Here is a 17,438-nt window from a genome sequence, read left to right as displayed (position 1 = left end):
GAAAACTGCAATCAGAAATGCAATAGAAATTTATTTATGAGTCTTGCGTTTAACGATTTCTAGATTCCACCATCAGCTGTCGGGAAAATTTCGCGAATCTAGTTTTTGGCGTTTCCCGCGCTTTTGCGACGTCACCTATGCTCTAAACAGATTTAATCAGATACAATTCAATAAAATATTGCATAATTGCATTAGAATGTGACAATATTCATATCTTTAGTTTCCAGTTACAATAAAATACGAAACGTTCAGACTTATGAGTGCACTTTTTAATTTAAGATTATTTCTGAAATTTTGCCCCACGTTAAGGATAACCCTTTGAAGTTCGTTTTTGTAAGCCTTTTCCTGGGTTATATGAGTAATGTGGTATTTATTAAGAAACCGCTCATAGTCTTTTATGTATTTAAAAAAATGCTTAGTTTTTCAAAAATTGCCAAAAATGCGTATTTTTAAAAATGGTGGGAAAATCGACAAAAGGTTGCCGGTTTTCTGGTTCCTGGATAAAAGGTTCTACACTGTAGTTGGTTACTTCATTGAAACAATATGAACTTAAAAATCATGTATGGCAGAATATTTTGGCTACAAAACCATATCTGGTCCCAGTGACGCCTAACTTTCATGCCCTAACTTAGAGCCTTGTCAAGATCTATCCCATATCAAAAGATCTGACTGGAAAGAAGATGGAACATAAAGGTGAAGGAAAAACAGTTAGTATATGTTTTCTCAAATATTTATCAAAATAAGGGGGAAAAGAATTATTGGTGTCACATGTCTTTCTGCTGCTACACTGAAGATATTTTCAAAATACAATTTCTTAGTTCTTTACTTGGAACTATAGCTTTTTTTTCTGGTATGAAACATGATTCCAGATGTAAAAAAAAATTTGAGTACAAGATTTCTATCTCAACAATTAGCTCAACACACTAAACACATTTACAGAGATAAAGCCAATAAAAGTAATACATAACAAAGCTTTATTATGTGAAAGACACAGAATGTTCAACAAAAATTGATGGAAATTTCAAAGCTTTGAACTGAAGAATGATGTTGCATATGAAAAGTATTACAACTGTTACAGAAACAGTACATCTGAAATAACAATAAACAAATTATAATAAATAAAAGTTTTAAGACAAAAGCTTCAAGCATTATCTCTTTGAAATCGCTTTTAATAGATGTTTCTGAAGGATGTCTCTTTGCCTTTCAAGTTTTTCAGCAAGTAAAGTTAAATTCCTGTTTTCAGTTATAAGTTCTTCCAACTTTACATTCATTTCACCATCTTTCAATTTACGAATCTTTCGTGACCGCTGAGATGCTATATTGTTCTTTCGCCGCATTTCAAGATATTTTTGTCGGGCAAGTTTAGGTGAAATCTTACTAGCCCTGTCATTTTCATTTGGGTTTGAACTATTTACAGAGATTGATGAAGTGTTGCTATCCTCAGAAATGGATTGTATAGAGTCAATTCTTGAAGAAATCGGTTCTGTGCACATGAGAGGTTCATCGGCTGTAGAACTACCACATGTTGAAATCTATGGAAAAAAATTGAAAATCAATACTATCATGAGAGACACACATATGCATACAATTTAGTGTTTTATTCACAATGGAATTACTGAAATGCATCAGAGACAGAAAGGTTAGCTTAGGTAAGCAAGTTTTTTGTATTAGTAAAAAATATTATACAAGCTCAATAGTTTCTCATTCATCATTTTTTTTTTATGCTTTACAAATTCCATTACTTTTCCGTTTTGTAGTTCAGTTTGCTGCATTTATTTACTTTCTTCATCACAACCCCTTTAATAAGATCATCATAAAGCAAAATCATTTAATATGAAATAAAAGAAAAAAATACGATTGGGTTCAATTGGTCACTTGGACAGATTTTGCAGTCCAAAATTCTTCAATTCACTTTCTTTTACAGGTGTCAGTGATCCAATTTGCGAACATTCTACATCTAGGGAGAAAAATCTTAAGAACTTCATTAAGGATAAGCCTACATTACAATTGCAGTAGTTGTGGATATATTAAGTTTAAAAAAAACATCTTCATTCTCAGGAATTACCTAAGACTAGGAATTAGGCAAATAGTTTATCAATAAGCATATTAAAAATACAAGATTTTACACAAGTTCTACGAAAACTGTAGTTGAACTCTAAGGTTAAAAAATCAAACATTTAAAATTACTAAAATGCAAAAAATAATTTTTAACTTTAAAATATCACTTTGAGCTCTCTTCTACAAAAAGTAGAGTTATTTTCATACAACATAGTGAGAGATAAAAGAATCAATATTGTTAGTAAATGTTCTAATGATGTTTTCAGGGGATTTGGGGGATCTTCCAATAAATGTTTTCTAAATTGAAGCCTTTACAACAAGACTTTAGAATCTTTGGTGATATTAGGGGATGGGGAGATTTGGGATCTTCAGAGGTTTTGATGTCCTAAACGCAAATTTTTAGACAATCTTTAATGATGGGGTGCAACAATTTTTAGAGGGTTTGGGCTGAGGTGCACTCCAAGAATCTTTTCAAAAACAGAGTCCTAAATACGTAGTTGTAGGATATTTGTGAGCACTGTAGGCAATATAGGAATGTCTGGGTATTTACTTCTTTAGTGTTTAATTGAAAGGCTTGAACAAAAATTGGGAAAAGTTCAGATTTTCAACTGCTGTTCAGGAACACATTTGGTAACTTTTTTCTCATGAATTCAATCCTTCAGCTTTAAACAGATTTTTGGACTAAATTGCAAAAATTCAAACTAGTATTCACGGTACTTATTTTAATGAAAGTTCATAACTTTTTGAAAAAAGTTATGAACTTTTCCATTTTAATATCTTATGTAGAAATTTTCGGTCGCAATCCGAAAATTGGCAAAGACTGGTTGGCAGATTAAGGTTAATTAACTATGAGTAATAATATAGTTTTTAAGACACATTTAGAACATTAAATCTGTTTAAATTAAGTTCCAGTTTACTTTACAATTAATATTGCATTTGAATAGTCGAACTTTAAGCGTGGCACACACCGAATTTGCCCCCTTTTTATAAATATTACAAGGTGGAGCTTACGATTGGTGCAAATGTAAAATCTTAGCTGTTCCTAAATGATATTCAAAGATTGCTTTTTATTTCAAAAATTTACAGAAAACAATATCTGTCACTTAAATTCTATTTCTATTTATTTTTTTAAAGATCAGGAAGGTTTTTTGTTTTAGTTTTCCATAACTAAAATTAAATTCACAGGCACAGTGTTGTGGCATCTGCACATTGTCAAAATTGTGTTATTGTCACCGGATGGTCATGAGTAATTTAGTTTAGTTAAATCTCAAGTTTCGATGCTTCGTGAAAGCAAAATTAAAAAAAAAAGGTAAGCAAAAAAGTAGCTATCTGCATGTTTTACGTAGTTTGCTAAAGCAATTTGAATGTAAGCGAAAAAATACTAAGCCTTTAAAGTGGTATCTGAGCAGTTACCCTTTTTTTCCCTAGTGATTATGTAGATATAACTTATACCTTAGTAAAGCAGCATATTTAATAATGTAGCAGTTTACTGTAATAGCACTAAAACTAGTTTACTTTTGAATAGTTGATACAGGTTGAGAATAAAAACTAACATTACTTTGCATAAATATTCCAGCTTTTTATTTAAAATGCCAATTCTTAAAAATGAAGTGCATGTAAAATAATCGTATCTAATTATTTTATGCCAAAAAAAAAAAAAAAAAGCATTTAAATCTACGGCCAATTATATTTTTTGCTTAAGTATAGTTTGCTGTCAAAATTATCTTCATGCTCGGTAAAAATGAATCAAGAAAACAAAACGTTATAAAAGATAGTACAAAAATTCAACATATTCTTTGAATATAAAGAGAACACTATTATGGTTTACAGTTTTAAATGTCCAAAATTTTGAAATGGTATTTTTCAGAAGGCAGATTCTGTTACATTTGAATTAACAAAATAAATCAACAGCAAAATCTAAATAAAGCAGATGTTTTCAGTATTATTTAATGATACATTAGCACATTTACTAAGCTATTTTTGTTGTATCTGGGCAGATATGTCTAAAAATGTCTAGTGTCACTTACGGTGAAATTAACCTAGTATATGAAAAGGTTTTGAAGAGAAAATTTGTTCTAACTACATTTATTAATTTTAAATGAAGACTTTTGCAAAAATACACTTTTCCGTACGTTAGATAAGTTATTTACGAAGCAAATACCTCGAGTTGAACATTTAACTCAGTCAGAAATCAAAGAAACCAGTAGTAAAACAATAATCAACAATTTTTCATTTTGAGCTCTACTTCAGATACCATATTTGGACTTAGCACAGCAGCACACTTCTTAAAACTGGAGGGTGAGGGTAGCACCCAATGCTAGGAATTTGTAGCAGGAAGTGTTTTGATAATTTATCATTCCTTCTCTCTTTTTCAAAAAAACAAACTAGTATGTCAAATAATTTCGCACCCAGCCGTGCGGGGGCCCGCTACGCGGACCCCCGGACGGTGGAACCTAAGGCTTACAGCTAAGAGGTGGGGTGCGTGCGGAGAAAAGTATATCAAATAATTCCTTTCTGTTCAATGCCCACAATCTGTGGCACAGCAAGGAGGGTGGACAATTAGGAATCTAAGGCAGTACACACCAACCTGCCATTGGTAGCCTCTGAAGGCTGCTAAATCTAGCCACCTCGGCAGCTAGTATGATCATATTGAGTGATGTGTAAAAATTCTCTTTTTATACAATTAAATATGGTTAATCTGTTAAGAACATCTTTAATATAGATTCAAGTAAAAGAATTTTCAAATGTTTTAACATTCAAGAATAAACTATAATTTGTTACATAATCCATATGCAGTGATATCAATAGCTTAGGAGTATTTTGGAGCAGACTAAAATGCTTTTGGAGCAGCTCTGTAAACAATTATTTTTGATTAAGCATTTTAGAGCAGCTTTGGCACAAAATGGCCTAAAAATGTGTTTTAGAGCACCTCAGAGTAGCAAGTTTAGAATTTAAAAGTTATAAAAAATTTAGAGGGCAATCTTGGAAGAACCAAAGCAAAATAGTTTATGCTACCATAAATAGCATTTAATCAATAAATTATGAACAGAACAATGTAAGACATTGAAATAAGTTACTTTTAAAATCTATGAATGCTTACTTCATTTACAGAAAGCAGATCTGTATAACCTTCCAGGTTTCGGACTGAAGGTGACGGATGTAGTACTTCAGACTGGCTTTCTGAATTGTTTTGAAACATCAAGCCCGATTGCCACAAAAAGTTAAAATCTAGAGTTTCCAAATTTCCTTGGTCTAAAGAGAATGTATTAGGTTGCAAACTAGAAACATTTAAGTCCACCATGTCTGAGACTTCACTTTCTTCCATAATTCCAGTATTTTGCTTTAAAGCCAACCCAAGAGGATCAGTCGAAAAATTAAGACTGCCAAATGATGCTGAAGAGAATTCTTCACTCTGAAAGACTGAAAGAAACACTATATTCAGTTATAAAAGATACAATGATAATAACATGGTTTGGTGCCACAATGCACCCTTTTAAAAAATATTATTAATAATGCTCCATGTTTTCATATTAATGAAGCTATTACAAAAGTACTTTAACAATATAGATAAATAAACATTACATAAAAAGGAAAAATATCTCAATTTAAGATAAACTGCAGGTTTCTTGAAATTTTTTCAAGAACAAAAATTTAGAATTATTAAGGAGTTTAAAACAAACAAATCTGTAAAATACTAATTTATAAGCAAATGCTATGATTTAGCAAAAGCTATGATTAATTCATTGGAGAATGTTAAATATATGCATTATATGGGTTCCATTCTTCAAAAACTAACTTTTCTGTCACATGCTGTCAAAACTTTAAGAACAATTCATTTAACAATGTTTTTTAATTTCATCAAAAATACAGTCTATTCCCGCTACAACGCGATTCGACTTACGCGAAATGGCCATAATGCGATTTTTTTCCCCAAGTTACAAATTTTAGAGCTAACTCATTTTATTCGTCCACAACACTAATTTTTTTAGGAGGAAGTATCGGTTTCGTTATTGGCCACTAAATATTGATTTCTTGAATGTTATTACATCCCTTCAGCATCACTGAGAGAGAAAGTTCCCACACCAAACTAGTCTACGCATCGAGCATCAAATAACTGCTCAGCATCTTTCATTTATTTATTTATTTGTTTCATTATAAATATTAAAGTAGATGAAATATATTGGTTTCTTAGTGGCATCTTTATCTAAACTTTGTGAAGATGGGAAGAAAAAGAAAGTTTCTGATTTAAAAAAAAAAAAAAAAAAGAAAGAAGAAGATTCTCGAGGTGCTTTAACAACTACAAAACACCGATGGTAGTGCAACAATAAATATGCGTGGATCTTCCATGCGTACAATTAAAAGTCGAAACAAAACGATGTCCGTAAAAGTTCACAATTTTGTTTCAATATTTAAGCTTGCAGATCAGTCTAGCAAAGTAAGTAAAATGAAAATGGAAGCTGCTCTTGTATTATGGATTAAAGAGATCAGGAAGAGGGGCTGTTGCCAGAAATTGAGCCACAAATGATCATAGAGCCTAAATTATCATGACCTTCCTTTTTTAACTCATAAATATGTTACTGTATCTACTGTACAGTGTACAATACTATTATAGTGCATCATTTTATTATTACTACATACTATGCGTACCGTGCTGTTTTATTTTATGTCTTTCCCTCCCATTGATCAATCATTTTGTTCATCTTAATGTATTGCATGTTGAATAAAACCCTTTTTATTTTTAAATACAGCAAAAGTTCTGTTCTTTATTTAAGAAACTGTAATGTATAGTTGAGGAATGCTTTAAAGCAGTTTGAAGGGGTGTTTATAAGTGTCTAAAGGAATTCACAATACGGTTCTAAAAAAATTACGGACATATATTTTTCCACAACGCGAAATTTCGACTTACGCGAGGAGTCTTCGAACGCATCCCTCGCGTAAGTCGGGACTCGACTGTATAGCTATTTAATCTTGCCAACAACTTTTTAATAATAAATTTTATTTTAGTATATTTTTGGTTCACAACATGTGAATTCCCACCTCTGTGGCATGTCACACACCTTGTGCGACTGTTTATGTTGCTTAATAACTTGTTTAATTAAAAGTCTATACTTATTTGTTATTCTTTTCATAGGTCTCAAATACTAGTTGCTTAATTTAATTCTTTAATTTTATGTTTTAGTTTGTTTTAAAGACGTGACCCAAACAGGATGAAAAACACGAAATCGTATGGCTGTGTGAACTAACACTGTTAGTACATTGTACAACACCTGAAAGCTCCCTCACATATTTTTATACTTATATGGCAAACTATTTTAATTGAATGCATGAAATTAGCTGGAAGATGTTAAATTTAGCTTCCAAAGCCCCCCCTTTTTTATGCATTAGTATTATAAGGAGTCATGCCACAATAAATTCTCACCTCCGTTACCTAGACACAAAATGCCACTCGTCATTAACATGTGGCAGTAATGACATCAAATTTTATTTCCCATGATACAAGGGAGCCCACTTGTTTATTTTCAGCCATTAAGAAGCTGAGATTTGTTGAAAAACAAGAATATAGATTTTGTTTTAAAAACAGTGGTTATTGTGACTACTCACATCCGTGAAATTGATTTTCAGGGATGTAAATTAATGTAAAAAAAGAAGTGAACATGCTTTCATTTACTTAACATGCAGATCATAGCAACGAGGGAAAAAAAATTCCTCACCTTTGTGAGACCTTATCAATGTCATTATTTCTGAGGTGAAAATAAATGATGGAGGAGAAATACATCAATCTCAGGCATTCTACCAAAATTATAAATTGCCAGTATATTTTGAAATTTACCAAATACTATTTTTTAACTCTGACAGTTTAGAATGTCTTATCACATCATAGCGAGCATGTTTCAAAAGCATTTTAAACTTTTTTTTGATGCTAAATGTTCGTTGTCAAATGGTCTCAGGCACAGGGCGGTAGCTAGACATTGATTGAAGCACTTGATTTACATGGCAAGTTAACACCAAAAATTTTTTTTTGGGGAAGAATTTCACATATCTTACTCATAACTTAGAACCGTCAGAGGGTTAACACACATTTGAACTGAAAGGATAACTACTAATTAAGTTGTACTTTAATTAAGAGACCTTAATATCAGATACCGACTAATCATTAAAATGCCTCATTGTTTGCACAATTAATAAAATTACTACTTTGATATTAAATTGGCCCTAATTTTTAAACATTAACAGTTTATTTTATTTTTTATAGCATTTTTAAAAACTATATTTTTAAATATTGGGTTCAATATTAGTTGATACAAGTTGCAAAACAAAAAAAGTTTTAATAAATTCCTAATTTTTAACTTATTCAAATGTGAGAGATAGAAAAAGATCTTTCACAGCTTTTAGTACTACAAATACAATTTATTGTACAAGCATCTTTTTTTAAAGAGGCAGTTTTGTCTACCAATGAATAAATACAAGGTTCAATCAAGGGTTTTATCTTACTGCATATTTTTTGTAAAAATCTACTATTGCATTTTATTTATGAAAATACTTGATTTTCTTGAAAAGTTTAAAAATGAAAATGCTAGTTCTTGTAAAAATAATAAAAATACAATAAACAATTGTGCAGGATTTTCCGCTGAACTCTAGAATTAATTGTACATGACAAATGTATTCAATTATATTGATAAGCTTTTTAAAAATGCTATAAATTGTACGGAAACATAAAATACCCAATACAAAAGGAATGAAGGGATACACGACAGCAGAAGATTCTACTGGCATCAAGGACAAAAGAACCAAAATTTAATTTTGGCACTACCATCTCTTTGCTTCTCACTGCCTAAAATGTTATTGAAATAAAAAAATGTCCTTATACTTCCATGGACAGAAGGGTGAATATTGTTTTGCAGCAATTTTTTTCTACTTTTTATACACACAAAATTATATCAATGACCAGAAATTATCGGAAACCACAACTTAAAACAAATATTAATATTTCTTAGTCAATTTATATTGATCTTAATATAATTTTTCAATACCTGCTTTCAATATACATACTTTTGTTAGCCAGGTTTGAAGTTTCCACCACAGGAAACATATCTTGCCATGCCATATTGGAATTTGCAACTGGTTCGATCATCGATTCCAAATTCAGAACCTCCTCCGTTTCCAATGGTAATTGATCCTCCAGTGGGACATTGCTGGTAATCAAAGAATTGCTTTCGTCCAGAAACGCCAAATCCAACAGATTGAATGGAGTACATTTTGAAGACTATAAAAACAGTTCATTGCACATAAATATAAACATCGGCATAGTTTTTTAAATGATAAAGAAGCATCCGCAAAAAATGCTTTAACGTAATGAAACTTTTTAGAGAAAAAGCATATTTAAAAGTTGCATTTCTAATCTCTTTTAGACAAAAATGCTTTAGACTATACAGTCTGCTGTTCTTTAGCATATTTCTTAACAGTGATTTTCTTTTCTTTTTTCTGTTTGCATAGGTCTGACCAATCAATAAAATGGTCATGCCCAGAAAGGGAAACCTATGTCCTGCTATTTTTTTTTAAAGCATTCTTATCAATCATACACAAATTGACTAAAGATGAACTTAAATAGAAATAAGATGTTTTAGTATAATTGGAGTTACGGTACACATTAGAGACATTATTTAATTAGTATGATTAAGTAGTGGTCTTCAAAATTTTCAATTTTAGAACTCTTACAACTGCAAAGTTTCCTCAGAAGGACTTACTGTTATTTAATATAATAGTAATCGAAGTGACTAAATTTTATTTCTAGGAATGCTCAAATAGTGATTTGACCAAATAACCAAACACTTAATTAGCTGCAAAGAAAGCAAAATAAATGACAGGGATGGCGCGGGCCTGGCCATGGTATATCATGACACTCAAGCAAAATGAAGTGTGAAGGAATTAAAGCTAAGTATGAGCAAGTTGGGAATCTCAAGACATTTTAAATTGCCTCAAAATAAGGACCTAAAAGTAGCTGATTATATTTGCATCATATAGGTCCTCTACAACTGATCCTGTGTGATTTAAGACTCCTGAAGTACATACCTTGTTTTATTGAACATGAGTGGGACTATTTCCAGCAAAAACTAGATGAAGACCAAATTTGCCACAAGAAAGATTTAAAAATCAATAGGCAGTGTTCCATTACTCTTTTAAGCATCTTTTTTACGTGTTAATTATTCTTTTTTTATAATTTAATTATAGCATAGTAGAATTATTAAATGAGTATTGTTTGAATTATTATTTCTATTCATAAAACTTTTTTTTTATTCATTTATATACTTAAGTATAATGTACAATATATATAATCTAAACTTTTAGTGTATGTACAGTATGTCAACTACGTTTTAAGGAACTATATATACTTTCCAGAATAAAAAAATCCTCCCATCAGATGGTACATAATTTATACGCATCAAATGAATTATTACAGACATTTAGAACAATTTGGATAAATCTCTAATAGGTGAGGGATTGTAAATTTTATTACTTATTTTTTCAATTGGAAAAAGAAATTTAGAAAATCTCTTTAACCTTGTAAATTTGCCAAGGAAGCTTATTTTAGCACCAGCAAGCATTGTGTAGTAAAGACTATTTGGAAACAGGTAACATACATGTAACTAAACAAAATAGAACTCTACCAAAAGATGCTGAGAAAAAATATACATTTTACATCATAAATTTAGAATTTATATCTATCGACAAATCATTTTTTTAACCTATAATACTATCACTTTTTGAAATAATTCATTCAATATTTTTGAATATAAAACAATGCTTTAAATGTATATCATTAAATTTTTAACGTTCACTTCATCTAATCAAGAGTTTATCAATTGAATCCAATTCATTTTGTGTTAAAATGCGAAATGAGGTATGTTTTCAGTTTTATTTTGATAACGTTGAACATACTCAAGTAGGCATAAATTTTGCATCAAATTATAAATAATTTCCAGCTTGGTTATGACTATTACCGACTAATGATCAGTAATAAGCATGAAACTGCAGTATCTAGATGCCATAAGGAAAGAGTTTTTATATATGCTTATATGTTTGTCTCCTTGTGTAGTTCATAAAATGATATTAACGTAAAAAAAAATATTGTGCTTTAAAGAACCAAAAAAAGAAATATATAAATACAAAAGTGGCGACCAGCAACAGGCTTTGGGCCCAGCTAGACTGGTCCTAGTCAATTTACAATCCCCAGTGAAGATCAATGGCCCTCTTAAAACTATCTACTCCCGTACTCATTACCACCTCTTCCGGTAAGCTGTTCCAAGGTTCCACTACCCTGGTATAATAATAATTTTTCCTTATATTCATGTTAGCCTGAGATTTAAATAGCTTAAAACAATGACCCCTTGTCCTGTTTTCAGTGCTAAACTTCAGCCCCGTAACATCTTTCATTTTAATAAACTTAAACAACTGAATCATGTCCCCTCGGTCTCTGCAAAAGACTGTACATTTTTAGCCTTCTAAGCCTGGAATCATAGTCTAAATGAGAAAGTGCATTTATTAGTCTTGTAGCCCGCCTTTGAACCCTTTCCAATACATTAATATCCTTTTTAAGATAAGGAGACCAAAACTGAACAGCATACTCCAAATGAGGCCTTACCAAACTTCTATATAAATGCAGAAGAACTTTAGATTAAGACTAATATACAGATATTTTAGTCTGTAAGCACATGAAAACAAACAGTTCACACAGTTAGAGCTTACTTTAATATAAATTCGCTTTTAAAGATAAGAAACAATAATTTAGCACATAAAAAACAATTTGAAGAAAAATTATTTCAAATTAAGAAAAAAGTATAACACTACCTCAAATTCTAAATTGCTTTCTTCAAAAAAGGAAATTGTTTCTAAGCACCAAGCTTAGGAAGAATCTTTCTGGGGGAAAATAAAACAAAATTATATAAAAACAAATAAAATGAGATACACATAGTACAGATTGTCATGGGCATTTTTGTGAATGTTTCTCATAATAACATATCTAACTAATACCCATGCATTAAATTACAAAAAGTTAATTGCCAACACGAAATCCTGGTCTCTTATAATGTAGCAAATACTTTTGATTTGGTTTCTATGTGTATATATAGTTTTGTCCCCCTCCCCCCCGTTTGTGGCAAAATTAATGCAGTTACATAATAGCTTAATTTTTCCTTCATGTTTAAATGTGTTATTCAACTGGTTGTAATGAAATAATAATTATAACAAACCAGATTGTTCTGTTTAAAACGCATACAAAGGCCTTTGATCAAGATTTACAAAAGGAAAAAACTTCGAAGAATTTTCCACCCCTGGTGACCGAGTCCAGAGAAAAAAAAACCCATCCAGCATCTAATTTGAATTTTGACATTAATTATCCAAACTAGGTTTTTCACAATCAAAAATTGCAATAGGACTAGATTTAATATTTCCAGAAATTTTGAGACGGTGAGAAAAATAAAAAAACTCAGGTTTTATCTGAAAAAAATCTATTTTACGTGAATTACCTAGTATGTATGCAACAGCTACATTTTCCCAGAAAACATAAAAAATAATGAAGCCATAAAAGATTATGTAATCCATGTTATTTTTTACTTTTAAACATAAATTAAAACATAACAATTTTATTTATTTTTTAAAGTCAGCAGCTTTTTTTCTTTGTTCAGAGCATCAAAACTCATCTAAATTAGTTAAGTCATCAGCCATTAATTTTGAGTAAAATACAAATTTCAGTTAAGTCAAAACTTTTGACAGAAATTCTTTTATTTTTTAATTTGTTACATGCATTTATGCATATGTGTGTGTACATATATGTAAACATAAAATGAAATAAAATTTTTACTTAAAACATTTCCACTATATGATATCATTTTTATACCAATTATGTTCTGCATATATATACTTTCACAGCGAAAAGTAGCAAATAAGGAGCCATTCATTAACGAGAAGTTGAAAGGTTATTATAATGTACTGCAAGTTATTTAGTCATTTTCTTTTTTTAAATGCACGAATAATTTCTCATAGTTATTCTTTTTAAAAGAGAATCAAGAAAACAAATAACAAAATTAGTTTAAAATTTTTTGTTAATTTCTTTTCGAAAAATGTTTGGTGCAATAATTGTAGAAGATTTCCGCTGTTTTGACTTTTTCAAAAAAATAAAATAATGATAATAATAATTCGTAATATCTACCATTTGTGTCACTTTTTTGACCCAAAACCAACAAATACTTCTTTTTAATGGAAATATTTTACCTTTAGAAACACAAAATGTTTAAATATTAGTTTTTGAATGCTTAGTCTCGAAGATAATACAAAACTGAAACTTAATTTTGGACGTTGTATTAGAATGAACGGTTCAGTTCAGGCGCTTTAATGGACAGTAAAATAACATTGCATCTATGGCATAGGAAACGGGACTTCATGCCTAAATCGCTATAACGAAAGGGTCGCAGTAATAGGAGGTCGCTCTATAGAGCATTGACATGTAGCATGTTTTATTTTTAATTAGTATTGCATCATTTTCATAAAAATGTCGAACAAACATTCTGCCTATTCCAACATTTTAGTGAATATTTCTTTACACGAAAGGTTTAATTTAATAATAGTGAATTTAATTTCGATTAAAGCAATGCAAGATTCGTTATTTTATTATTTTGAAAAACGAAATGGAATCTTACGTAAAGAATCGGGGGGGGGGGGGGGGGGTTGAAAAATTTTACGTACCCTAACATAGGGGGAGAGGGGGTCAAAAATTGCCAAAACCATCCTTACGTAATTAATGAATGGCCCAGTGGCGTACCGAAGGGGGGGCGGAGAGGGCGGTCCGCCCCAGGCCCCGCTTTGACATAGGTCCCTAAATTTCAATTTTTGATTTTCACCAATATTTCGCATATTTTGGTTTGAATGCTTAAAGAAGTTGGCTTAATAAATCATAATTTTTTTAAAGAACAAATATTTGTTCACAGTGAATCCTCTTCGGGATCAATGGAGGGTTTATGATACCCACGCCCTGCTTTGACATAGGCCCCAAAATTTTAATTCGTTTTCTTTTTCACCAGACCTGCCTTATGTAATGGTTTAGATAAATAAAAAGTTGTCTTTTTATGTAGAATGAATATTTTCTCAGTGCCTCTTGCCTAAACAAAGAGAGGGCAAATTATCTCCCACAGGCCCCGCTTTGACATAGGTCCCGAAATTGTATCTTACTTTTTTCCCAATAGACCTGTCACATACATCATGATTAGAAATATTAATCAGTTACCTATATATGCGAGTATATATCATAAATTTTGTTAAATATGACTTTTTTTTCACAGTGACCCGTCCTAGTGTACAAAGGCACATGAGCGCTTGGGCCACGAATTAAATGGGGTCCCCAAATTTTTAAATTAACCAAACCTATAAAAATCGTTTGCTTTTATTTCGTTAAGTGCTTTCAGCAAAGTTTTATGCTTCTTTTTTCAAACAATTTATTAAAAAAAAAAAAAAAATGCGTAACAGATGCTCAGTATACAGCTAAAATATGCGTTTTATGTTTTGTTTTGTGTATTAAGACTACGATGGTCTAGTCTTAATTCATACACTATTTTTGAAACCAAATTCAAACATATAACCAAGAAAATCCATTCCTAAATGAGCAGTTGTCTATCCTTTGTGGCGTTGGAAGAATCAGCCAGATAAATTTTTCTTTTTACCAGCTGCACTTCTGTGGTTTTAAGTTTCGTCTTCTGCCCGAAGCTATATAACTTCTATAAGAGCAAATCAGACAGACCCCTTCTGACTCAAGCAAAGGGGACTTCCTTTTTGTTATGCCCCTTTCGACAGCATAAAACTGTTTAATTGGTCAATCCTTCGGGACTTGTCTGCATTCTATACTCGATTGCAAGCTTACTTGACTATGGAGAAATGAGCTGCGGCTAAGCGAAAGAAATAGTTCCTAGCGCTTTGTCCGATAATCGGGGGAAATTACGCTCTTCGCTTTAGAAATCGGTTCTATATTTTAAATGCCCTCATTTCTACACATGCATAAAAGGTCAGTAAAATGTAGTTACTAATATTTTTAAAAAATATTTCAATTCATGAGTACTAATTGAATTTTGTAATGAAGAATTGCAACTTCTATACAACTAGATTGGAATTAGCTGCTTTAATTTGCTTTATATGTTTTTAAATATATACTTGGATGTTCAGATGCAATAAATTTTTAAGATACAATATAATTTTAAGACTTTTTTCTGTTTTTGATATTTTCTGACAAAGCACAATTTTATTAAAAATATAGTATTTACTTAATTTCACTTAAAACCATGTGTTTTACTGTGGTATTTACAATAGTGTCCGAAATCAAACCAACACTACCTGAAATATGTAAAAATGTACCACTTAAAAGTAATTACTGTAATATATGGTACGTACACATAGTTTGAGAAACTTCAGTTTCAATACCAGATAGGCCCCCATTTCGAGTAGCGCCCCAGGCCCCCATCCGTCTTGGTACGCCACTGGAATGGCCCCTAATACTGTAGAGGGAAATTGGTTATCTTAGAGCTTGCAATAACTAAGTTAATGTTTGCAAGTGGGATACTGAGCATTGAAAAAAATGTTTAAAAAAAAAAAAAGCATTCAATTGTAAGTACTAGTATAAATTTCTGAATACTTAATTTTGTGCTACAAATTTTAAAATCTTTTTGATGTTTCCTGAGCGGGGGAAAAAAAAAAAAAAAATCGAACATTCACATCGCTACACGTTTGGTTCCTTGTTTCGAGAAATAGCACCTTAGCCTACAGCAATCAAAATAGCGAAAAACATAATTTGACGAACATTACTCAACATAATAAAACAAATTTAGAGAAAATCGCCGATCAAATAGCGCTTTTTCTTTCTTTTTTTAATTTTTGAATAAGGTTAATTATTTAGACGTCAGATAAGAGATATTTTACAACTTCATAGTCAAGAACAGGTTAAGAAATATTTGCAATCAATTTGAAAAGCAGAAAATCTGGTACTCACCTGCGGAAACTTAGAAAGAATAGTAATTCACTCCTATTCAGGTGTGATAGATAGTAAAAGGTAAAAATTGCAACTAGTAGACAGAAAATTTAACAGCAAAATAACGTTCAGCTACGAAACAGTAGCACAACTCTCTCGAACCTCGAACTCAATTGCACAACGATGCGACACACACGTATATAAATGCTACACGATGACATCATTCTTGACCAATCACAGTGTAGAATGATGATGTCATGCTTTTTTTTTACGACACAATGCAGAGGCGCGTTATCTTTTGTACTTCAGAAAAGTTAACATTGCTGATAATTATTTTGATAGCAATGAACATTGTCAGTGCAGCACTCCAAAGATTTTTGCTGAGGCCGGTGAAGCAATTCATTTCAAACTTACACATTAAAAATAAAAATAAATGAAGAAATCATGGTCAAAGGATAAAGTTGTATGTCTCCAAAGTTTTTATACATGTTCATAATAATTTTCCAACTAAATTGTTGACATTTTGCTTGTAATAAAGCAATTAATTAATTAGTTAATTAATTTGTTATACTCTCTATACATCGCATGTTTAATGGTCGAATAAAGTCTCTCAATATTTAAAATAGAAATCTATATTATCTACGTTAAAAAGAGAATTCTTAAATATTTTATGTACCATTAAATATGCAATGTATTTTAACCCGAGAAACGCCGGGTCAGGCACGTAGCTAGAACTTTGTTAAGGGGGGGGTCCAAGGTTGCACGAACTTCAAAAGAGGAGGCATGCTAAAGCAGAATTAGTAGTTGATAATTACACAAGACTAAGATAAATCCAATTAAAACTGATCATTAAAATATGATAATTAACTAAAATTAATTAAATAATTGAAATTAATAGAGTCATTAGTTAAAATTAGTTAACAAAAAGTTTATGTTAAGTGGTAAATTAATTATTGTCAGTTTGTAAATTTAGATTAAACTGAAAGTTATCACATACAAAGTTTCCAAATATGGGTGAACCTTTGTCCTCCTGAAAATAAGTGATATATTTTCTATTAATAAAAAGGGCACAATAAAAGAAAAACGGAAAACGAAAACTGTTCTAGAAATTACTTGGAAAATGCATGCGATAATTTAATAAAATATTAAAGCTTTGTAATATATTTCAACAAAATATGTACATTTGTACTTATGCCATTTTATTTGAAAACTAGAAAGTCTCCCGTCAAGGCATGACGGGTGAAAATTGCTTCAACTCTTCTTCATTTGAACGAAGCAATTGCCTGTTTGGTGATATTTTGATAGTTGAAATTTTAACTCTAACACCAGTGCATTAACCCTAAACTCCAGTAGATAGCGTTCATTGTTTTCGTTT

The 17,438-nt window shown here is 31.0% G+C and overlaps 1 protein-coding gene across 4 annotated transcripts; it reads right to left on the bottom strand.

The window, feature by feature from the left end:
- Positions 1–973: 973 nt before the first annotated feature.
- LOC129231512 (uncharacterized) lies at positions 974–16,223 on the bottom strand. 4 transcript variants are annotated; one of them, XM_054865846.1, is made up of 5 exons: positions 16,085–16,223; positions 11,905–11,973; positions 9,109–9,322; positions 5,159–5,478; positions 974–1,532 (listed from the first exon to the last, which is right to left on the bottom strand). In XM_054865846.1, the coding sequence occupies exons 3-5, from the start codon at positions 9,188–9,190 to the stop codon at positions 1,149–1,151; spliced, it is 786 nt and encodes a 261-aa protein (XP_054721821.1). In that variant the 5' UTR covers positions 9,191–9,322; positions 11,905–11,973; positions 16,085–16,223; the 3' UTR covers positions 974–1,148. The 4 variants fall into 4 exon arrangements, with proteins under 4 accessions (XP_054721821.1, XP_054721822.1, XP_054721823.1 ...); XM_054865847.1 differs by having other exon boundaries at positions 11,905–11,969; XM_054865848.1 differs by lacking the exon at positions 16,085–16,223 and adding an exon at positions 15,490–15,508 and having other exon boundaries at positions 11,905–11,969.
- Between the last annotated feature and the right edge of the window lie 1,215 nt (positions 16,224–17,438).

Source organism: Uloborus diversus, chromosome 10, assembly GCF_026930045.1.
Source record: "Uloborus diversus isolate 005 chromosome 10, Udiv.v.3.1, whole genome shotgun sequence".
NCBI lineage: Eukaryota > Metazoa > Arthropoda > Arachnida > Araneae > Uloboridae > Uloborus > Uloborus diversus.
This window is presented reverse-complemented; position numbering and strand designations above follow the sequence as displayed.

Bases quoted from the DNA above. Each gene is read 5' to 3' on its own strand.
- LOC129231512 (XM_054865846.1), bottom strand. From the start codon at position 9,190: ATGATCGAACCAGTTGCAAATTCCAATATGGCATGGCAAGATATGTTT. The intron at 5,479-9,108 runs GTATGTATATTG...TGTTTCTTTCAG, and splicing joins TTCAAACCTGGCTAACAAAA to TCTTTCAGAGTGAAGAATTC. The intron at 1,533-5,158 runs GTAAGCATTCAT...TTTTTTCCATAG, and splicing joins ATCTGCTTTCTGTAAATGAA to ATTTCAACATGTGGTAGTTC.